This window comes from Trachurus japonicus, chromosome 18, assembly GCF_045865225.1.
Source record: "Trachurus japonicus isolate A0001 chromosome 18, Traja_1.0".
NCBI classification, from domain to species: Eukaryota; Metazoa; Chordata; class Actinopteri; order Carangiformes; family Carangidae; genus Trachurus; species Trachurus japonicus.
This window is the reverse complement of record NC_140924.1, coordinates 12,692,112-12,712,441: the sequence shown is the minus strand read 5'-3', so window position 1 is coordinate 12,712,441 and position 20,330 is coordinate 12,692,112. Positions and strand designations below refer to the sequence as shown.

The 20,330-nt window shown below is 42.4% G+C and overlaps 1 protein-coding gene across 1 annotated transcript; it reads left to right on the top strand.

Annotated features, from left to right (window-relative positions):
* Positions 1-3,513: 3,513 nt before the first annotated feature.
* Positions 3,514-18,792, top strand: LOC146968821 (serine protease HTRA3-like). Its single transcript, XM_085759162.1, has 10 exons — positions 3,514-4,149; positions 10,176-10,275; positions 10,388-10,520; positions 11,651-11,740; positions 15,678-15,872; positions 15,969-16,001; positions 16,970-17,084; positions 17,161-17,218; positions 17,403-17,498; positions 18,106-18,792. The coding sequence occupies exons 1-10, from the start codon at positions 3,726-3,728 to the stop codon at positions 18,272-18,274; spliced, it is 1,413 nt and encodes a 470-aa protein (XP_085615288.1). The 5' UTR covers positions 3,514-3,725; the 3' UTR covers positions 18,275-18,792.
* The last annotated feature ends 1,538 nt before the right edge of the window (positions 18,793-20,330 follow it).

Sequence of the window (20,330 nt, the reverse complement as noted above, 5' to 3'; positions counted from 1 at the left end):
GGCTGATCTTCTGTTGCATGTAAACGAAATGCAACTTGGTTCATTTCTCTGTCGTCATCGTTTGTGATTGGTTCACCAGCTTTAGGACTCAACGGCTTCTTCTGCAGACGGTTCTGCAAAGTGAAGCGAAATCGTTTGTTTGCTTGTTTGGGTGACATCTAGTGGCTGTAGTGATTATGGCAGGTGTAGATGGAGAAGGTTTATGTTCTGAGGAAGTTGGGTTGGTTAGATCTTCATGCAAGAGATTGATGTTAAGTGGTTCGATGGTCACGAAAGTCTTATTTTTGCAGGAGTATAAACTTTTTCTAAACCCAACAAAATCTGCTGTTAGTGCCTAAACCCAATGAAGCTCTGTCCTTTATTATAGTAAGAGGTTGAAGGACTCGTTGGTTGATTCATAAAACCAAACCCACATGATCTCCTGACGCTCCATGAACTTGATGTTAACTCTTGGATTTAAAGCTGCAGACAGATGGACTCAGCAGCAGAGCCCTTTAAAAACTGACGGTCTTAGATATTATCCTCATTTTATTAAGAAGATTTAAAAACCCTGCTATACAGGGTGGAGCTGCTTTATATTAGAAGACTTTAAACTCACTGGATATACGTCTGTTTTCATTTTATACATTGTTTTTGGTCTGACTGTCCATCCATACCATATCTCCGTAACACCTTGAGGGAATTTCATGAAATTTGGTACAAATGTTCATCTGGACTCAATGAGCCTCGACTCCGAGGTTCCTCTGGATGTCGGAGAGTTTGGGCAGAAAAATGGGGAAAAAATTTAGAAAATCTGATTTTTTTTCCATCTCTGACAGACTTCATCATCGCACCTGCTTCCTGTCAGGACTCATCTCACATTTCCCTCATTCTCTTCCCTGGTAAATTAACTCTGGATGAAGGTGGCAGCTCATGTGTGCTAATGTAAACATTCACACTACTTGCATGTACTCTGAGAGCTTTATATGGAGCCCAGCAGTCTGCAGGCTGGTGACAGTAAAAGCTTTTTGTCATGTGACCTACAGACTTTAGTTTTTTCACAGAATAAAACACAGAGGGTGAAAAAGCCCAAAGTCTCAGAGGGTTGAAGAAGTGCTGAATAAACTAGAAAAAGAAAGCATTTCCTGCAGAAAATGCGTGTGAATGCTGAAAGCAGCTGAACGCTGTTGCTGAAGCAATGCTGAATGAGCTGAAGAAATTGTTGAATCAATGCTAAATTAGTTTAAGAAACTGCTAAAGCAATGTTGAAAAGGCTAATGCTAAAGCTGAAACATATAACTTGTAGTATGAGATGAATGTCTTTTAAAGGTAAAAAGCAGTATAAATGCTAAAGGGAGAAGAAAACATTGAAATCCTGCATGTTTAAATGTAATAGTTGAATAGTTGAAATCTGCAGCTAACCTGACAGGAAGGAAAACTGATGAACCAGCACTAACATAGCTGAAGCAATGGCTGAGAATAAATTAAAAAGTAGAAGATGTAAGATTTTGTATGAAATAGCTGGAAATTACTTGAATTGTTGAAGAGGATGATGAAGACACGAAAAGTTTGAAAAATTCCTGAATTTTTGAAAAAAAAAGTTAATACCTACTGAAATACATTGTAAACAGACAGCAGAAGAACATTAGCCATGTTTCCATCCAAAGTGATTCGAATTACTGGGAAATGCGCATTAAAAGAAATTCGAAATTAATGTATTTACCAGGATCCAGTTTGTCAAGCTGGTTCTGACTAGAGGAGGTCAGTGGTGTCAGTGGGTGCTTGTTTGAAACAGTGGTGTTGGGAAATGATCTTAAACGCACCAATCAGGACCTGAAGGTTGATTGCACAAGTAGCATCAACCATGGACAGGACTAGAGGCCATGTCGGAGCCAGACGGCTGTAATGGCGACCACCGGATCATTTCCAATGAGGCCAGACCAGATCAGGAGGAACAGTGGGCCTGAGTCTTGGTCTTTTACCAACATATATATTATTAATAAGTGTTTTTCTTCATATTCTACTGCTTGTTTCCCATTTCCGTATCATTCCCAAACACTTGAGTTGTTTTTTCTTTATATCCACAGACCCAACTATCGTTGTTTTCTCAGTAAGGAGACACTAATCCATGAAGCATAAAAACTTGAGATAAGAAAATAATCAGATTACTATCTGCAGATTAAATGTTTTGGCCCACGGCGGCAGCAGCAGCAGCAGCTGCTCCGGTCCTGCAGGGAAACCAACCGACCACCACACTGTGGAATGAGGCGGCTGCACGGTCTGCTCGCCGCAAATTGCCCTTACAAGGGGACAGTAATGAAAGCATGTCCTCACCCCCAACCCCACCCCACCCCCTCCTCCTCCTCCTCCACCACCATCACCCTCTCCCTCCACCCCACCAGTCTACAGCAGAGAACGAATGACTTCATATTTTGGAAATAAAATGAAAAAAAAACAAACAGAAAAACCAGCAGAGACGGAGGCAGCAACTCCAATATCCATTCACCTCTAGTGTAGTAAGAACACCAGAATAATACACCTTTATAAAGAGTAGTTCACAGTGCTGTTCTGTTCTTGTTGTTGTCCCGTGTCTTATCAGATGGCAGCATGGTTTGGGTCTCTCACTGTCCAGCTCAAAACTAGGATTGTAAAAATGGTAAATACTGCTATGAAAGTGATTGGTAAAACTGACTCTCAAACACTCCAGACTATCTTTGAGAAGAAGGTACTTAGACCGGCTCATGGAGTGATGAAGGATCCATCACACATTCTGTTTTTAGAGTAGGAGTTGTTACCTACGGGCAGACGTTACAGCGCTTGTCGCCCTAAAAGCAACTTCTATAAACTATAAATCCTTCCTCCCGACTTCACAGCAGCAACCATCATAGGCTGGTGGTGGCCTCCTAAAAGAGGAAGCGTAGTGCAGCTCGAGCTTCTTACTTCTCCATGGATCTTATTATCTTATAATTTTTTTAACTTTCACTATTTATTCTTTTATCAAGTCAAGCTTTTGTTTTGTCCTTTCTTACTTTTTTACTTCTTAATTAGAACTGATAATGCCGACCGCTGTTGTCACTGTATTTATTGTAATTGTTGTCATATGGCTGTATGCACTTTTTGCCCAAGACAAATTTCCCCATTGGTGACAATACATTTTATCTAATCTAATCTAATATCATCTAAAACTTGAAATAAACCAGTCAGACCAGTGCATACACCAGTTTAATACACCAGTATACAGAGACAAGTGCTTCACAGCTTCACTCACATCACTCTCTGGTCAACACAGCTGTTCTGTCCTTGTTGTTGTCCCGTGTCCTCCATGTCACACCTGCTTTTGTCATCATGACTCAATGAGACTTGAAAACTCCTGAAGTCCTGAGGTCACACATGATCCAGATGTTCTTCACAACATCTGGGTCTGAGCTCCGTGGCCCCGCCCACAGGAGGACCCTGCATGCTCTCTCCTCCTCCTCCTCCTCCTCCCTGATCCCTCAGACTGGATCCTCATCAGTCTGGTCTGGGACTCGGGCTGATGCTCCGGACGCAACTCGAGCTCAAGAGGTTGATGCGACCGAGGAGACCTGAGTCTGAGCTGCATGTGGACTCGAACCCGTCCATGTAAATAGATCAGACCAGTGATGAGCAGTGAGAACCCGGGAACATGATCTCCGCGTAAAAACAAAACAAAACACAACAACAACAAATCAAAACTCCTCCGAAGCTCCTCTCATCCTCCTTCAACAATGCAGATCCTCTCCCTCTTCTCCGCTCTCCTCCTCCTCTTCTGCATCCACCGGTCTGCCCGCGCGGAGCCCAGACCCTCGTGCCCCACGCGCTGCGACGTGAGTACGTGTCCGAGCCCCAGCTGCCCCGGCGGCTACGTGCCGGACCGCTGCAACTGCTGCCTGGTGTGCGCGCTGGGGGAAGGGGAGCCGTGCGGCCGCAAGGACGAGCTGCCGTGCGGCGACGGGCTGGAGTGCAAACACCCGGCGGGGAAGCGGCTGGCCAAGGGCTTCTGTCGCTGCAGGTTCAACTACGAGGTGTGCGGCAGCGACGGGAAGACGTACAACAACGTGTGTCACCTGGAGCTGAGCGGCAAGAAGGCGCAGCAGCAGGGCCGCGCCGAGATCAGCCAGGTGCAGAAGGGGCCGTGCGAGACCAGCACAGGTACGGTTTATGATTTACTTATGGGTGGTGGTGGTGGTGGTGGGTTCAGGTCCAGCTCGGAAATATAGGCTGTGGAAATGGTCCATATCTTAGGTGTCATGGGTCATATCCAGTGTTTGGCACGTTACTAATTAGTATAGTTACTAGTTAATTTCCCACTTTTTCTGAGCTAGTAAACTGAGATATTATAAAAGTAACTAATTCAAAGTCAAAATCTTTATTTGCCATTTGTGCATACACACATAGGAATTTTTGTATGGTTGTTCCAGGTCAGGTGGAGAAGCAAAAAAAAAAAAAAAATACGAGGAAAAGTAGCTAACTATTTCTTACTTTTTAATAAAAATGCTTACTTGGACTCGCCCCCCAACCTCCTGTTTATCTGGAACAAGGATTTCGATCATTACTTGACTTCTTGAGTCAAGTAACTGCAAGTAACGGCGTATTTTATTGTCAGTAACGTTAACGGTGTTATAATGGGGGAAATAGTAGCCTAACTTTTTTGATTAATTGTTAGTACTGAAAAAAGTAGCGCCGTTTGTAACACCCTTATTTTTTACAGCCATTGTTCCCATCACTAGTCAAGGTAACACTTTATTTTAAGGGGTCCTTGTTCCTGTGTATCTACCTAATTAATTACAGTGTAATTACCTATGTAACCGTATGTAATAACATGTACTTACATTGTAAATACATAGTGTATTTTGGTGTACTTACAGGTCCTTGTTACACTTGTAATAAGAAATGCTTGTGCAAAGAGAGAGGCCACTTTGGCATTTCTTATTACAAGTGTAACAAGGACCTGTAAGTACACCAAAATTCACTATGTATTTACAATGTAAGTACATGTTATTACATACGGTTACATAGGTAATTACACTGTAATTAATTAGGTAGATACACAGGAACAAGGACCCCTTAAAATAAAGTGTTCAAGTCAATCTGAATTTTATACGAAGTATTTGCATGTGGTACAAACAAACCCAACTTCAAACAGTTGAAGTGGGTAAAATATGAAATAATCTATGAAATGAGGTGCTGTCACTTTAAGAAGAAAGATTAGGCTTAACAATACTTAAAGGGATATTCCAGCACAAATTTGTACCAACTATTTGTACTGTTGACGAAGTCTGGTGCTGTTCTGAGTATTATTGGTGGCTTTTTTGATGGTGGTTTTGATTTGCAGTCGGTGAACTTGATCACTTGGGGGGGTGTTCTACTTGTGCAGGGTCAATGTGTTATAATATGTATTATATTACACTGTCTGCAGCATTTGCTTTCTAAAATGACCTTTGACCTCAGTGTCGGGTCGGCTCGCCTGCAGGGGGCGGTGTGTTACCGAGAGTCTCCTTAATGAGGCCTGGACACAGACTAATAAACAGTGGTTAGAGGGGGCAGGTGCAGCTTTAACAGTGTGTGAAAGCAGATTGAAGCGTTTATTTAGATCCACACCCTCAGTAAAAACCCTCAAGGAGCCCCCACACCACACACCCCACACCACTACTCCCCCCTGAGTCTATACAGGCTGTTTTCATTAAGATCTTTTTACACTGGTGAGAGGAGTCGTTATGTTTTCAAGTCGTAGCGTGAAGGTTTCTCAGTAAAACGTCCAGTGAACCTCCATAAGGTCAAAGGCCAAGGTCACCTCACAAAAACACATCTTTGGGCCGTAACTCACACATTTCAAGCTTCTTGGAAACATTTAGACCCAGATGTCAATACGGATAAAAATGGGGTGATGGCCTATTTTATATCCGACGGTCAACTTCAATGTGACATTATAACATGATGCAAAAACACTTCTGATTGTGACAATATCTTCTGATACTTGGTTTGTTTTGGATGTTTTGGTTTTAACCGTGCAGAGACAGAGACAGTGAGGTCCTCTGGGTGTCGTCCATGTTTGTGTTGGAAAACATGTCGGCTTTAGTCGTGCAGGGTCAGCGAACAGTGGGTCAGAGTCTTTTTGCAAACAGTCTCTCCATGTGGCTTCAGTCCTTCGGTCCTTGTCCCAGATTTAACCTCCGTCCGTCCAACAGGAGTTATGTCTCCACCTGGTTCTGATTCTGGCCTGAGTTATAACTGATTTTAAAGACCAGTCTCAGGTTTCCTGCAGAGAGTTTTTTTGCTGCGTGTGTGCTCTCTAGCTCCCCCTACAGGTTCAGGAGGGAAATTATTTTTTACAGAACTGATATGCTTTTCTCCCGATTCGATTCTTCTACGATTTTTTTGGATGGCGATTCGATTTAAATTGCGATTCTACGATATTGCCGATTTTCTAGATTTTTAGTCTGCATTTTTAACATTTATCTGCACACAAATACTGCAGGAGCCTATAAATTAACATACTTCATTATAAAGTGAACTTAAACCCTTTTCAAAACCTGTACTCTCTGTATGTAAAAAAGGCTAACAAATGCACATTGCACAATATTTAAATATTTTAAAAAAAAATCGATTTAAAAATCGTCAAAAAAGATATCGCAATATTTATGTGAATCAATTTTTTCTCCCACCTCTAGTAAATACAAGTTTCGGACAGAGGTATACGTGCTGAAGTCTACGTAACTGGCAAATACTTTGCTTTCTGGTCCAGAAACAAGATGGCGTCGGTCGGTCTTAACACACTGAGAACTGAGAGCTAGCTAGCTTCTTGTAGCGAGGCCACAGGTGTTCCTATACACAGTGTAATACCAGGCCAGCAGGGGGCGCTGTGTCAACGACAGCAGCTTTGAAACATTGACATTTCACCAGAGGGTTTTTCCATCAGGACGGTAACCGTACACTTCACAACACAGAGGGAGAGAAACTGCTGCTGGTAGGAAGGTAAAATAAATGACTTCCTGTCTGTGTGTGAGGTTTTTTCCTCCAGAGACACGACCAGCAGATGGACACGGAGAGAGTTTCCAACAACGACACATGTGGACGCTCAAAGTCTGAGTCACGTCAGAGCAGAAAACAAATGACCGGTTGAGTAATCGAAGATCTGGGTCTGTGACGACTGCGTGTTACCTAATGGAGTCGTTTTTCTTTCTGCTTTAAAAAAAAAAAAAAAAAAGAAGACTGGAAAGAATTCTTCTCTGCTCAGAGTTGAGGCTTAAACCCAGTGACACAGATTTAAGGTTTTCTCACATTTTTGCTTTTTGCCTTTTTCAAAAGGTCTATAAATAAAGTTTATGAGGTGTTTCCTCGGCGTCTCAGCTGGAGATCAACAGAGGAACCAAGGAACCGTTCACCACAACTGATGCTGGTCCACCGAGCCGAGACCTGCGGCCTGATGATCAGACTTATATTTTTAGTGGAGCCGACCACACCCACGGGGATGTAATGCCCCAGTGACACAGTGTGTGTGTGTGTGTGTGTGTCGGCCACATACCCTGACAAAATAAAGGGTTTCTGATCAAAGGGAAACGTAAATAGAGTCTGGACTACAGCGACTTCCTGTTTCCTCAATTGATATCTCTCATTTGGGGTGTGTGTGTGTGTGTGTGTGTTGATGGCTGTAGCAGTCAGTAGAGCAGGAATCTGTTCAGTCCATCAGTCTGTTGATCGTATCTTAACGACTGGCATCTAGTTTGCTGTGGAGTTTCCTGTTCCCCTGAGGACCAGTCCAAAGAGACTTTGACCTCTTGACCTATTTCCTTCACAAGTTTCAGTCATCATCATCATCATCACCAGGCTTCGTCTCCTGCTGCCGCCGGGTCCAAATATCAAAAGCAGATCACAGTTCATCAAATCAAATTGAAGCTCCACTGTGGACGATTTTTTTTTGCACTTGCAAACTCGCAAATTAGTCCTCAGAGGAACGCGTACGCAGACGGTATCACTGACAAGCCACAGCTAAGAACAAGACAGCGAGTTCTGCCTTGGTTTTGCATCTTGTCTTCTCTCTGAGCTCGTGCAAACAAGTTCAATCCAGTCCAAGATTATGTAAAGGTGAAGTCAATGAAGTTAAGTTACGGTTTGTTAATACCTCACAGAACAATCGGCATAAAAACTTTTCATGTGTTTGTTCGTAAAACTGCTTCAAACAAACTATTTTCAGCAGTCGTAGATAACATAGTATCAATGCGGCGTAACGTAAAACTGGCATAAATCACCAACACCGCTCACAAATTGATTCGTTCTGTTCGGTGTTTCCAACAAAAACAAACGTAATACTGCACTAATAAACCTGCACACAAAGAAAAGAAGATGTATTTAATTTAATACATCTTCATAATATATTTTTTTGCACATTTAATGAACTTATCTTCTTTATACCTATGTCTTCATATAGAGGAAGAATATGCAGGTAACATATACAGCAACCATTTATACATAGTATTCTTTTCTTACATTATAGTATATCTATTTTTCAAATTCAAAATAGTTCTATGTTATTCTTTCTCTTGTTTTTCTACTGCACTGTGTGTTATTTGCTGGCTGCTTTAAAAGTAATTTCCCATCTTGGGATCAATAACGTAGATCTCATCTTATCCTATATAAGGTTTAGGGTTAACATCTATATGGCAAATATGACATTTCTGCACAGGATGCAGGTTTAATATTCGTCATATTCCATTTTGGGGTTTCTACCTTTAATCCAGCCGTCGTCCTTCAGCTGTGGACCGGGCCTGCACCTGGAGCTTTATTAGCTCTAAAGGTGATTCAGTGATACTGAGGCCATGAGGAGATAAATGCGTCTCTGTTAAGTCTATCAGGTCGTGATGTTGAGACTTGAGCCTCTGGTCGGAGCGTCTGTCATCCGAGAGTCTCTCTTTCTGCTCTAAAATAACAAACCACATTTTTCCTCAAAGGCCGACTTGGCTGAGCGGCGTTACAGTGCAGCTGTACGCAGACACTCACTCTCATCATCATTATTATTATTACTGGCTACGGCGGCGCAGGAGGCCACAGCGCCGGCCCCGGAGGATCCAACTGGGTTTTCCATCAGAGCTGCCACGTGTGTTCGCATCGAGGCGTCTGATTTACTCACGTTACAGCTGACGGTCTTCTCCATGTCATTCTGGGAATTTAAAACATTTAGCTTAAGACGTTAAAGTGACAGGAGAGGGACAGACTCTCTATCCTGTAGTTTGGATACTGTCAACACAAACTGTGATTTAAGCTACAACACAAAATGCAGACTTTATAGTAAAGGGATAGTTCAACATTTTGGCAAATTGGCCCATTGCCATAATCCCTATAGTCTTAGCAGTAGGTTTGTTACCTTTAATTGTCGGTGCAAGCTATTTTTAGAACGGCAGAGCAGAGCCGTGAGCTGCTCAGAGCTACGCTACGGAGGCTAATGGGATTTCTTGGTTTCCCTCATCAAACTCATCAAATACACAATCCAACAACTCCAAAACGCTCTGGTGGACAAGTTGTGACCTGCACATTCACCACGCTATGAGATAATAACAGAACGTTACCAGACAGAGTTGTTTTAGAGGGAAATTCATGCAAAACTGCTGATGCGCATTTCTGTTGGGGGCAGTTTTTCATCAAGCAGTCTCTGAATTTCCCTCTAAAACAACTCTGTCTGGTAACGTTCTGTTATTATCTCATAGCGTGGTGAATGTGCAGGTCACAACTTGTCCACCAGAGCGTTTTGGAGTTGTTGGATTGTGTATTTGATGAGTTTGATGAGGGAAACCAAGAAATCCTCCGTAGACAGAGTTGTTTTAGAGGTAAATGCAGAGCTTGTACCGACGATTAAAGGTAACGAACCTATACTGCTATGACTATAGGGATTATGGCAATGGGCCAATTTGCCAAAATGTTGAACTATCCCTTTAATGTAATGTGAATTATTTCCTGTTATTGTAACATAATAATTTACTCTTTAAATATAAGAGATGTACATTAAAACAAAATGACTTCAGGTTGGACTGGACGGATGCTTCAGTTACATTTACCAAACTCTCCAGGCTCTTTTATACCTATATGAGAGTTGTTCATGATTTCCACTCTGTCTTTTTGTCTTTATCGATTTAATGTGATGTTTGACTGATTATTGAAATATGTAATTCTTCCTGCCAGTATAGGTCCTCCTCATGCTGCCAGCCCTCGCTACAAGTTCAACTTCATCGCTGACGTGGTGGAGAAAATCGCTCCAGCTGTTGTCCACATCGAGCTCTTCCTCAGGTACCGACGGACCGGCCGTGTGAAAACTCTTCACATTGAGATCATGTGAATCATCAGAACCAGCTGAGCTACTGTTCTTCTTCTTTTTCTTCCCTCTTCATCCTCACCACAGACATCCTCTGTTTGGTCGAAACATCCCTCTGTCCAGTGGATCGGGGTTTGTGATGTCTGACAACGGACTGATTGTTACCAACGCCCATGTGGTCTCCAGCACCACTCCGGTGTCTGGGCAGCAGCACCTCAAGGTACGAGACCGGCTGATCCCGATCTCGGCTCATCTGGATCATCTGGATCACAGGCCGATTAAATAAATCCTCAAATGTTTTATGGCCACGTCATTCAGCTGCTGTTTTACTTTTATTTGCTGCTCCATCTTGACTCATGAACGTCTAAGTGGCGGCAGATTGATGTTGTACTCTAGAATAATGGACATGGTTAGCCTAGATTAATAAAGACTGGAGAAAGGGGGAAACAGTCTTGGTCTGTACAAAAGATGACACCAAAAAAATAGAAAATTCTTCACCTAAAACACAAATTTGTTGTTTAACTAGAACTTTAGAGGGTTAGGGTTGGGTTAAGGTTAGTGCTTAAGGTTATTGAACTGCTTTAATTAGACACTCCCAATCAGTTATTACTCCAGTCCCATAACAAGAATAAATTGTAAATTTGGAAACACACACTGAGGTCAAACTGACAAACATGAAGAAGTCGTACAATCCGTAAATTATGCTGCATTCAAGACAACTCGGAAGTCGGAAAAAAAACGAGCTCCGAGTTGTAAAAAATGAATTGAACGGCGTCGAACTCGGAAATTACAGGCCGGAAACTCGGGTATCATATCAGAGCTCCAACTTTCCGACTTGACGTCACAACAACATCAAAACATGGCAGCCCTCGTCTTAAGCGGTTAGAATTGAGACATTTTAAGTTATTTGTTGAGATGTGAATGCACATTATTGTGTATTATTGCAGTAGCCTATATGAAATACGTTTATATTAAGCTGTGATTGTTGTATGGTGTGAAATTGTGGCCCTTGTATGTGACGGAAATAACGTTTAACTGTTATCAAGGCTGTAACATTATATGTGCACTCGTCTGCGGCGTCTCCTCTACTCCAAAATAAACATAATTTACTGCTGCATTTATTTTTCGTATTCAGCTATGAGCCACAATACGCCAAACTTCCTTCAGGTATCCATGTTTTTTCTCTTCCGAGTTCCTGCAGCGTGAACGCAATGATGTCGGAAGTCGGAAATTTCCAAGTTGGGAACTCCGACCTCCGAGTTGTTACGAACGCAGCATTAGTCTGGATTTTTGCTTTCCAGTATCTTTCAAGTTCTTAAGATGTCGTTCTTCCTTTTCTCTCCTTAAAAGGTCCAGATGCATAATGGTGACGTCTATGAAGCCAACATCAGAGACATAGACAAAAAGTCAGACATCGCCACCATCAAAATCAACCCCCAGGTGAGTCCAGACTGACAGGAAGTCGACTGATGTTCCCTCATACGTAGTTCTTTCCCAGTCATCTGAATCATCTCCGTCTATATTTTCCATCCATTAGCGATGGACTGTCTGAGGAGATGCACTAAATTTCACTGTACAGCTCTGCAGTGACAAATAAAAGCTTTTTATTGTGGGTCAGTGTGGTTGAAGAGGTCTGTTAATGTTCCCTTTAACCACTTAGCTTCAGCTTAACACAAACAACTATGATGATCACTGGCTTGGAAATCTACAACAAACCTCAAGAACAAGATGGAAAAAGTCTTAACCATGTCTTTTCAGGCTACTTTAGGTGGAAGACCGATAATTACCTGTTCCCCAGGACATGTCGCGGACATCATCTTTATAAACAGAAACACGCAGGTCAAATAAATCTTCATCTTTTCATTCAAGTAGGAGAATAAACAGACCCAAAAAACGACCCGTCTTGAACCTTTTAGGAAAGAACAACTTAGACTCTTGTCTAAAAAAAAGTTACAGACGAGACTGTTAAAAGTTGTAGAGCTGTTGAGAAGATACTAAAAACACCGGGAGGCCATGATGGGTCTGTCTGCAGAGCGTGGGAGCAGATGGTGTGAGAGACGTTACAGTACAATAAATAATGACAATACCAATAAAACAGAAGGGGGAAGAATAAGAAGAGTAGTTAGTGTAAACAATGCAGGTTTAAATGCCAGGAACAACAACGGGAATCCTAATGTTTTACGAGCTGGGAAACACATTCAACATGTCTGTTAATGGGAACGCGTCATGGTTGTTCGGTGGGAAACTCTGGATGTAAACAAAATAGTGTCTGTTTCTAATGAAGAGTCCGCGGATTAGTCCTAATGGAGCCGCCTCGTCGCCTCCATTAACATTCCAGCTTCCAGTAAAATGCTCACAGATTAATCTGGACGGGCGTTTCATCGAAGTCAGCAGACTAAACACGAGTGTTCATGGAGTGCGTCATGTGTCCAGGTTCAGGGAGGGTGGTGGAGTCTGAGTCCAGACCTCCCTTGGGGGCAACACCTAATACCTCCAGCTCATCCACACACAGCCCCCCCACCTCAGGGGTCACAGAGTTATTTGCTGCTCTGTCATAAATTATCAGCTTTGGTTGTAGTTTCGTGACTCATATTTGGCCCTGGTCCTGCTTTTGGAAGGTTTTAGAAATGCCTTGCTAAAATGTAGCTGGACTCTTATTGGATTGACAGACAGAAACATTCATGGCTTCATTGACCACATCTCCAACCTCTATTTGGCCACATCTTCCCTCTAGGGTCTCAGCTGGCCAGATGTTATGGAGCTCAGTGTCAACAAGAAACTCATGTGAAATCAAGATGACTGTGTACATGCAAATGAAAAAACAAACCAGGTACAACCATTAGCTGAGTAGCCATTTATGTGGTGTAGCCTACTTTTGTCTTAAAGGGACAACGAGGAGTTTCTATTTGGTTATAAAAAAGTCTCATGTTAATGTGGATGAATCTCCGCTACCCACACTTGTTAATGGGCCCATTTTCGATGAATATATCGTTCTGTCTCTATCGTTATTTTGTTATTATTAGTGGTGGTGGAAATGCTGGTCGAGCCGACCAGCGTTTCCTTACTTACAGTTTTGTGGCGAGTCATGAGAATAACGCAGCCGAATCGCGTTTATGGTCGGAACTACGACGGTATGTGATCGTCTTTGAACCTCTGACTTTAATTCTTGACGAATGAAAACATGAGTCTGTCTTGCGCCGGTCAAAGAATTTCACGGTGCACGCGGAGGCTCATAAATGTAGTGTGAAAACGCTTCGCTTTTCCAAAACTCCTCGCTGTCCCTTTAAATTGTGAGGAGATGCAGAAAATTTAATTGTAGCCTACAGCTGTACAATGACAAATAAAGAGGTTGAAGAGGTTTGTTGATGTGATGTTCCTTTTAGCCATTTAGCTAAAACTAAACATAAGATAAGCAAGTGATTAATGACTTTTACTGACTGGAATATTTAAACAAACCTCATGAAGAAGATGGAAAAAATCCCCCCCCCCCCCAAAAAAAAAGAACAAAAACAAACCGGACACGCTAGCATAGCCATGTTATGCGGACAGTTAGCCAGCTAGCAATTGCAAACTTTGCGGATCAAATTCATATGAGTGAAAGGAAGCTAGCTAATGTTGCCATGCTACCGTAGCTCTTCCTCAAAACAAACACACAGGCTACATAGAGATTAATGTGTTCCTTGAAATATTGCACCTACAGTGCATCAGCTAACTGATCGTTGCCATTGCTACAACAAACAGACTCATTGCTTCATTAGGTTTAGGCAATATTAGGGTTAGGGCTAGAAAAATAACATAATTACCTAGGGTTAGCGTAAGGGTGAATATGACTCATAAGCCTTGGACCTCATCTGGCGCAGGAGGTTAAGCAGGACCCCCATGTGTTGAGGATAAAGTAGGTCGTTACAGGTGGTCCCGGTTCAAATCCCGCATTGGGCGAACCTTTCCTGCCCCCATGTCTGTCTCTCTCAAATAAAAGCGTGAAAGCCAAAAAATATACTTTAAAATAAGAATCAGACCTCACTTTTTATAGTAGGTTACCACGTCCCCTTCTGCCCCCGTCATATTTACAACTATTTCCAATAGATGTCACCTGTAAAAAAGGTAAAGACCATTATTATAAGGTTCTGAACAAGCTCAGTTTTAGGACAGTCTAAATAAATAATATACTAGGATCACACATAGCATGGTCTGTTCACTAATACATTCAGACTAGAGACGTGGTATCTTTATGTCTAATCTGCAACTCTCCATCAGATGGAAATGTTTGAGCTGCCTGTTTCTCATTCTGGTGTGGTGACTTTGGAAACTTGGGGGTTTTTCTCCCTCCACAGATTAAATACATTACTATTGGGTTGAGCAATGCTTGGCCACGCGGCACGAATCAGGATTGAAGACACTGGGTGGGTCGAATTTTTATTATCATCAGCGTGTGCTCTCAGAAATTAATATCGGCTGAACTTCCAGTGTCCAGACTGACCGAGGGTTGACATTCCCCAAGCTAGAGGTGGGAGAGCTGGACTGGGAGGAGGAGAAGGGGGAGGAGGGGGAGGGATACTCCACCTTAAAGAAACCCTGCTTCAGCTCATTCCTCCTCACCCTCCGTCACACCATATGTTTCCACTCAGCTCCACTCTTTTCCTCCCTTTACCTCTTCACCCTTTTTTTTCATCACACCCCCTTGCTTCTTCTTTCTCATGTGTCTCTTCATGACTTACAATACTTGTTTGTGTATATTATATACATCCTCTCATACTGTTTTCTGTTTGTCATCATCTTAAGGGCGTAATTCATCCTACTTTCTCTCTTTATACATTTGTCTTCATCCTTTTTCCAGACATGATGGAGCTGCTGATTGTCGGTTGTGCGTTGTTGTTGTTGTGATATGCTCTGTTTGTCATATGCGCCCATTGGGATTTGGGGAATTCAAGACACCAAGACCTCAGTTTCCCTCAGGCTTTCAGAGTGATGTCTAACACACATTGTTTTCCTGAACCACAGTGTCTACGCTCATGCTTCAGGCATGAGTGATTTTGGGCGTGTGGTAGTTGCATTTGCAGAGGAGCAGAGTCAGAGCAGCTGGAAAAATTGGATTAGAAACAATCCAGCTCAGATTAAAGGAATCATTCCTTTGTATTTTTTTCCTCTGTCCAGTATGTCAAGACTTTAACTACTCACCAGTGCTGTTGTAGAGAAGATTTACACAGGAAATAGTCGAACACAAGCCCAACAATTTGAAGCATGTGGAGTTGTACATTCAAATTTACTCTTGACAAAATCATTGTCCTGATTTCCAAGTACAAAATATCTACTGTAGAAACTAAGTATCTTTGTAAATAAAGGCGACCTATCCTATCTGTCCATCCTCTACCCTTAGACAAAGCTGCCTGTGCTGTTTCTGGGCCACAGCGCTGACCTGAGGCCCGGGGAGTTTGTGGTTGCGATCGGCAGCCCCTTCGCCCTCCAGAACACCGTCACTACCGGCATCGTCAGCACCGCCCAGAGAGACGGCAAGGAGCTGGGCCTCAGGGACTCTGACATGGACTACATCCAGACGGACGCCATCATCAATGTGAGACTGAAACCAGGCGGGAAAAATCAGAGTCAAGTTACTTTTAGCAGTGCCAAAATGTCAAATTGAAATTTTGTGTGTGTTTTTCCTTCACAGTACGGGAATTCGGGAGGACCACTGGTTAATTTGGTGAGTTTCTCATTAAACAACAATGACTGTTTGACCTTGCAGCAACAGTAGCCTGAAAATCTTCTTAAAGGGATAGTAGCATTTTTTTTAAAGTGGGGTTGTATGATCTACAAATAGCCCCTAAGTACTTTAATTGCAGTAGGCTAGAAGACTCTCTGCACTCCTCCGTAGACAGAGTTGTTTTAGAGGTAAATGCAGAGCTTGTACCGACAATTAAAGGTAACAAACCCATACTGCTATGACTATAGGGATTATGGCAATGGGCCAATTTGCCAAAATGTTGAACTATCCCTTTAATGTAATGTGAATTACTTCCTGTTATTATAACATGAGAACTTACTCTTTAAATATAAGAGATGTACATTAAAACAAAATGACTTCTACTACCTCCTGTTAGCAACGCCAGCCCATAGCCCTGACCAGAGATTTACAACATACAGTGTTGTGAACAGACCCAAAGAAACTGCCTATTTTCGCGGCCTAAAAGAGGTTTTACCTGAAAAAAAAATACACAGTTCAATTGTTCGCTATAATAGTATAGTAGTAATAGTAATATAAAAGTGCAGGAAAAACGCAGTTTTTATTTGGACCTAACCAACTGCTGATCGGCGGGCTCTAACCCTGGGCCGGAGGGATACGTAAGTTGGTTAGGTCCAAATAAAAACTGTGTTTTTCCTGCACTTTGAAGGGCTGGAAAAAATTATATTATAGCAAACAATGGAACTGTGTATATTTTTTCAGGTAAAACCTCTTTTAGGCCACAAAAATAGGCCGTTTCTTTGGGTCTGTTCACAACACTGTATGTTGTAAATCTCTGGGCAGGGCTATGGGCTGGCGTTGCTAACGGGAGCAGTGCAGAGAGTCTTCTACTGCAATTTAAGTACTTAGGGGCTATTTGTAGATCATATAACCCCACTTTAAAAAAATGCTACTATCCCTTTAACTGACTTTTTGTGTCCTTATTGGAGGACGGGGAGGTGATCGGCATCAACACCCTGAAGGTCGCGGCAGGGATCTCGTTTGCCATCCCCTCCGACAGGATCACTCGCTTCCTTAACGATTCCCTGGACAAGCACGGCAAAGGTGAGTGAGGCAGTGATGTCACTGTTTGGGATTAAACACATGTGTGTTTACAGCAACTAACTTGAGTCTCTTTCAGATGTGAGGTCGATAAAGAAGCGATTCATCGGAATAAGGATGTTGACGATCACACCAGCGTAAGTCTGAAATGATAGCTATTGTCTATATATCAGCTGAGACTGATAAGTTTTTAGTATTGAAATCCTAATTTTCTGACCTTTTACAAAGCGTAACTCTCTAAAAATACAATTTTAGATTGTTGTGTTTGATGAAACACAATCAGACAAGTTGGAGAAACGGATTTGTGTTGTTGTGTTTCAGGTTGACTGAAGAGCTAAAGCAGCAGAACCCAGATTTCCCCGATGTTACCAGTGGCATTTATGTCCATGAGGTGGTTCCACACTCACCTGCACAGAAGTAGGTTTCATTCATTTTTTAAAGGGATAGTTCACCCAAAATTCAAATTGCACTCATTATCCACTCAGCCTCATGTCGACTAAGGGCTGGGAGAAGTTTCAGAGTTTTCCGTGGCTTCTCTGAGTTACAGGGGGTCTCGGCGTAGCAGTGCATGTCCATATGACGGTTGCAAATGGATACCAACTGTCTTCGTAACAAAAAGACACACCAAAAAACATCCAAATACCTCCATGCTGCTCGTCTGTAATGTCCATCTTGTATTGAAGCCCCGAAATGTGAAATTGTTCCGGAAAAAATTAAATAAGTCTATATTTCAAGCTTGTTTGTAGCGGAAGCTCCTCTTCCTGGTCCGTCCAAATCTCGCGAGATTTGCGCCGGCGTCAGTGCGATTACTGACGCCGGCGCAAATCGCCCCCCTGTAACTCAGAGAAGCCACGGAGGACTCTGAAACTTCTCCCAGCCCTTAGTCGACATGAGGGTGAGTAGATAATGAGTGCAATTTGAATTTTGGGTGAACTATCCCTTTATGTAATTCCTCAGCGAAAACCATAATCAGAAATAAATAACCTATGACGGTATACCCTCCCATTCCTTCCCATTTCTCCAGAGGTGGCATCAAAGATGGCGACATCATTGTGAAACTCAATGGCAAACCTCTGATGACAACGGCCGACCTGCAGGGGGCGCTGCAGGAGGAGACGGCCTTGCTCCTGGAGGTCCGGCGGGACAACGACGACCTGCTCTTTAACATCGAACCCGATGTTATCATGCAGTAGATAGGCTACCTGCGGAGTGACACCAACATCTGAGGCCTGGTGTTTGTGAAGGATGGTAGAAGCTCTGCACCTGTGAAGTATTTATGTTGAGTGCACACGTTTTCTGATACTTGGCTGAACTTGACTGTACCAAAACCCAAAAGGAGTAGAGGACAGTATCAAAGAAGACGACATGGTACAATTCAACTTCGGCATAATAGACTTACAACAGTACCTCCCTTCTGTGCACATCAGGTCAACGCTGGAATCACTTCAACTCAAACCCTTTTTATGTTTGTTGTTTGAACTATGTGCTGGTTTCACATTTACATGCAACCCAGAAATAATGAAGCACAAGAATTATGAGGTAAAAGCAAAGTTGATGAATGATCTGTTGAACTGATGAATGAGAACTGAATAAAATTAACTGAAAAAACAACAACAACAGTAGTGAAGGTTTACAAGTAACTGAGTGAATACATTTTATACTTTCAATAAAGTGTAGTCATTGCACATCCAACACCTCCATGGTCCTTCTAGTACCCATTGCAACAAGTGTCTGACCAGGACAGAGTCCACATTGGTTCTCCTTAGAGGTAGCCTGACAAGCCAGACTATATCATTAAAATGTACAGTATAGTCTGGCAATGACCGGTAGACCTCGGCTCAATGCAGGGGGCGGGATGAAGGCTGTCTTTCAAACTGCCTCTGCACGCAATAGGATAGCGCTATGACCAATCAGAGCAAAGAGCAGGATGACGTTAGCCTGACAAGCCAATTAAAATGTATGTCGTCATTGCGTTAAGCCCGCCCAACGACTCTCTAAACAGATAGAGCACTGTGATTGGTGAACACAAACGGTGTTCGAGACTCAAAAAGTTCCTATGGCTCGTTTCTAGACCCACCTACGGAGCAAATATATTTGCTGCCGCTAGGGTGCGTCTAGATTTCTGGGCTACCTTAGAGGTACTTTTTGTAATCTTTGGTCAGAGAGAGATGCAACCAAAGGTCTCCATTGAAATTCAAACTACTAGGAACTAGGCACCCCTCTTCCAGGCCTTTGTCCAGCCAGGATCCCTTGTATCCCCAATCAAAAAGGCTTGATTCCCAAGTTTCCACTCCATTGGGATTTCGGGTCAAGAGAGACCTAAGCGTAAATAAACAAAGCTGTTCATGTACCTGTCAGTCTACACTTACTAATCATTTGGTGACAACCCTTAGCAGAATCATTGGACTCAACCTTGGGGATACGGTTCAAACAAGTGAAGATTTACTCAGTGAGTTCATCATCAAATGACTAAACTAATCAATTCAATCACTTTCATCAACTCTGCTTTTATTTAGTTATACTCTTTGTACGTTGCATCTTGCACAGCAGGCTACTAGTGCTAAGATCATGGACAGTCCTTCTTGACCACAACTAGTGCTGTGTTTCTTGTCTTATATTACATGTACTATAAGTCAGACAGTTTACGATTAGTTAGACTTTTAGTTTTAGAAATGACAACGGTTTGATTCACTGATAAAGATGTTGACAACTTACTTTGTGTCTTTTGCTGGAAAATGTTACCATGCTGTACCGGATATGATGTTTGAACCTGAAGGAGTTCATTTCAACTGAGCCCTAAAGTTGTATCACCTCTGAAAGACTGGTTTACTTGCTCTTGATCTTATTCTGTAAACCCATAGATTGTAAATAAAGATGGACATAGCCTCTGTGACTTTGAAGGCCTTTCTGCCATCACCACCATACCAGTATGTGACGCCGCCGAACTCCTGGCATTAATGTACAAAGAGCATTTACTCAAAGTGTCCTACAATTGTGCAGAACTTTAAGCTTGAAACATAAGTCAGTTGAGTCAGTCATCCCCACCCCAGAAAATTGGCTATGGAGACCGAAACCCCTTTTTGTAGCAGGCTTTAAATGTTTATTTCAGCTGTAAAGTTGAAGACTTTTACATTGTAGTCTATGGAGACAGACTTTATTTGTCATTTGAAGAACTGCAGCTTTTGGATCCACAACAACCTCTGTCTACACAGACTTTCATGTTTTGCCAGTGGTCCAACATGTTGACAA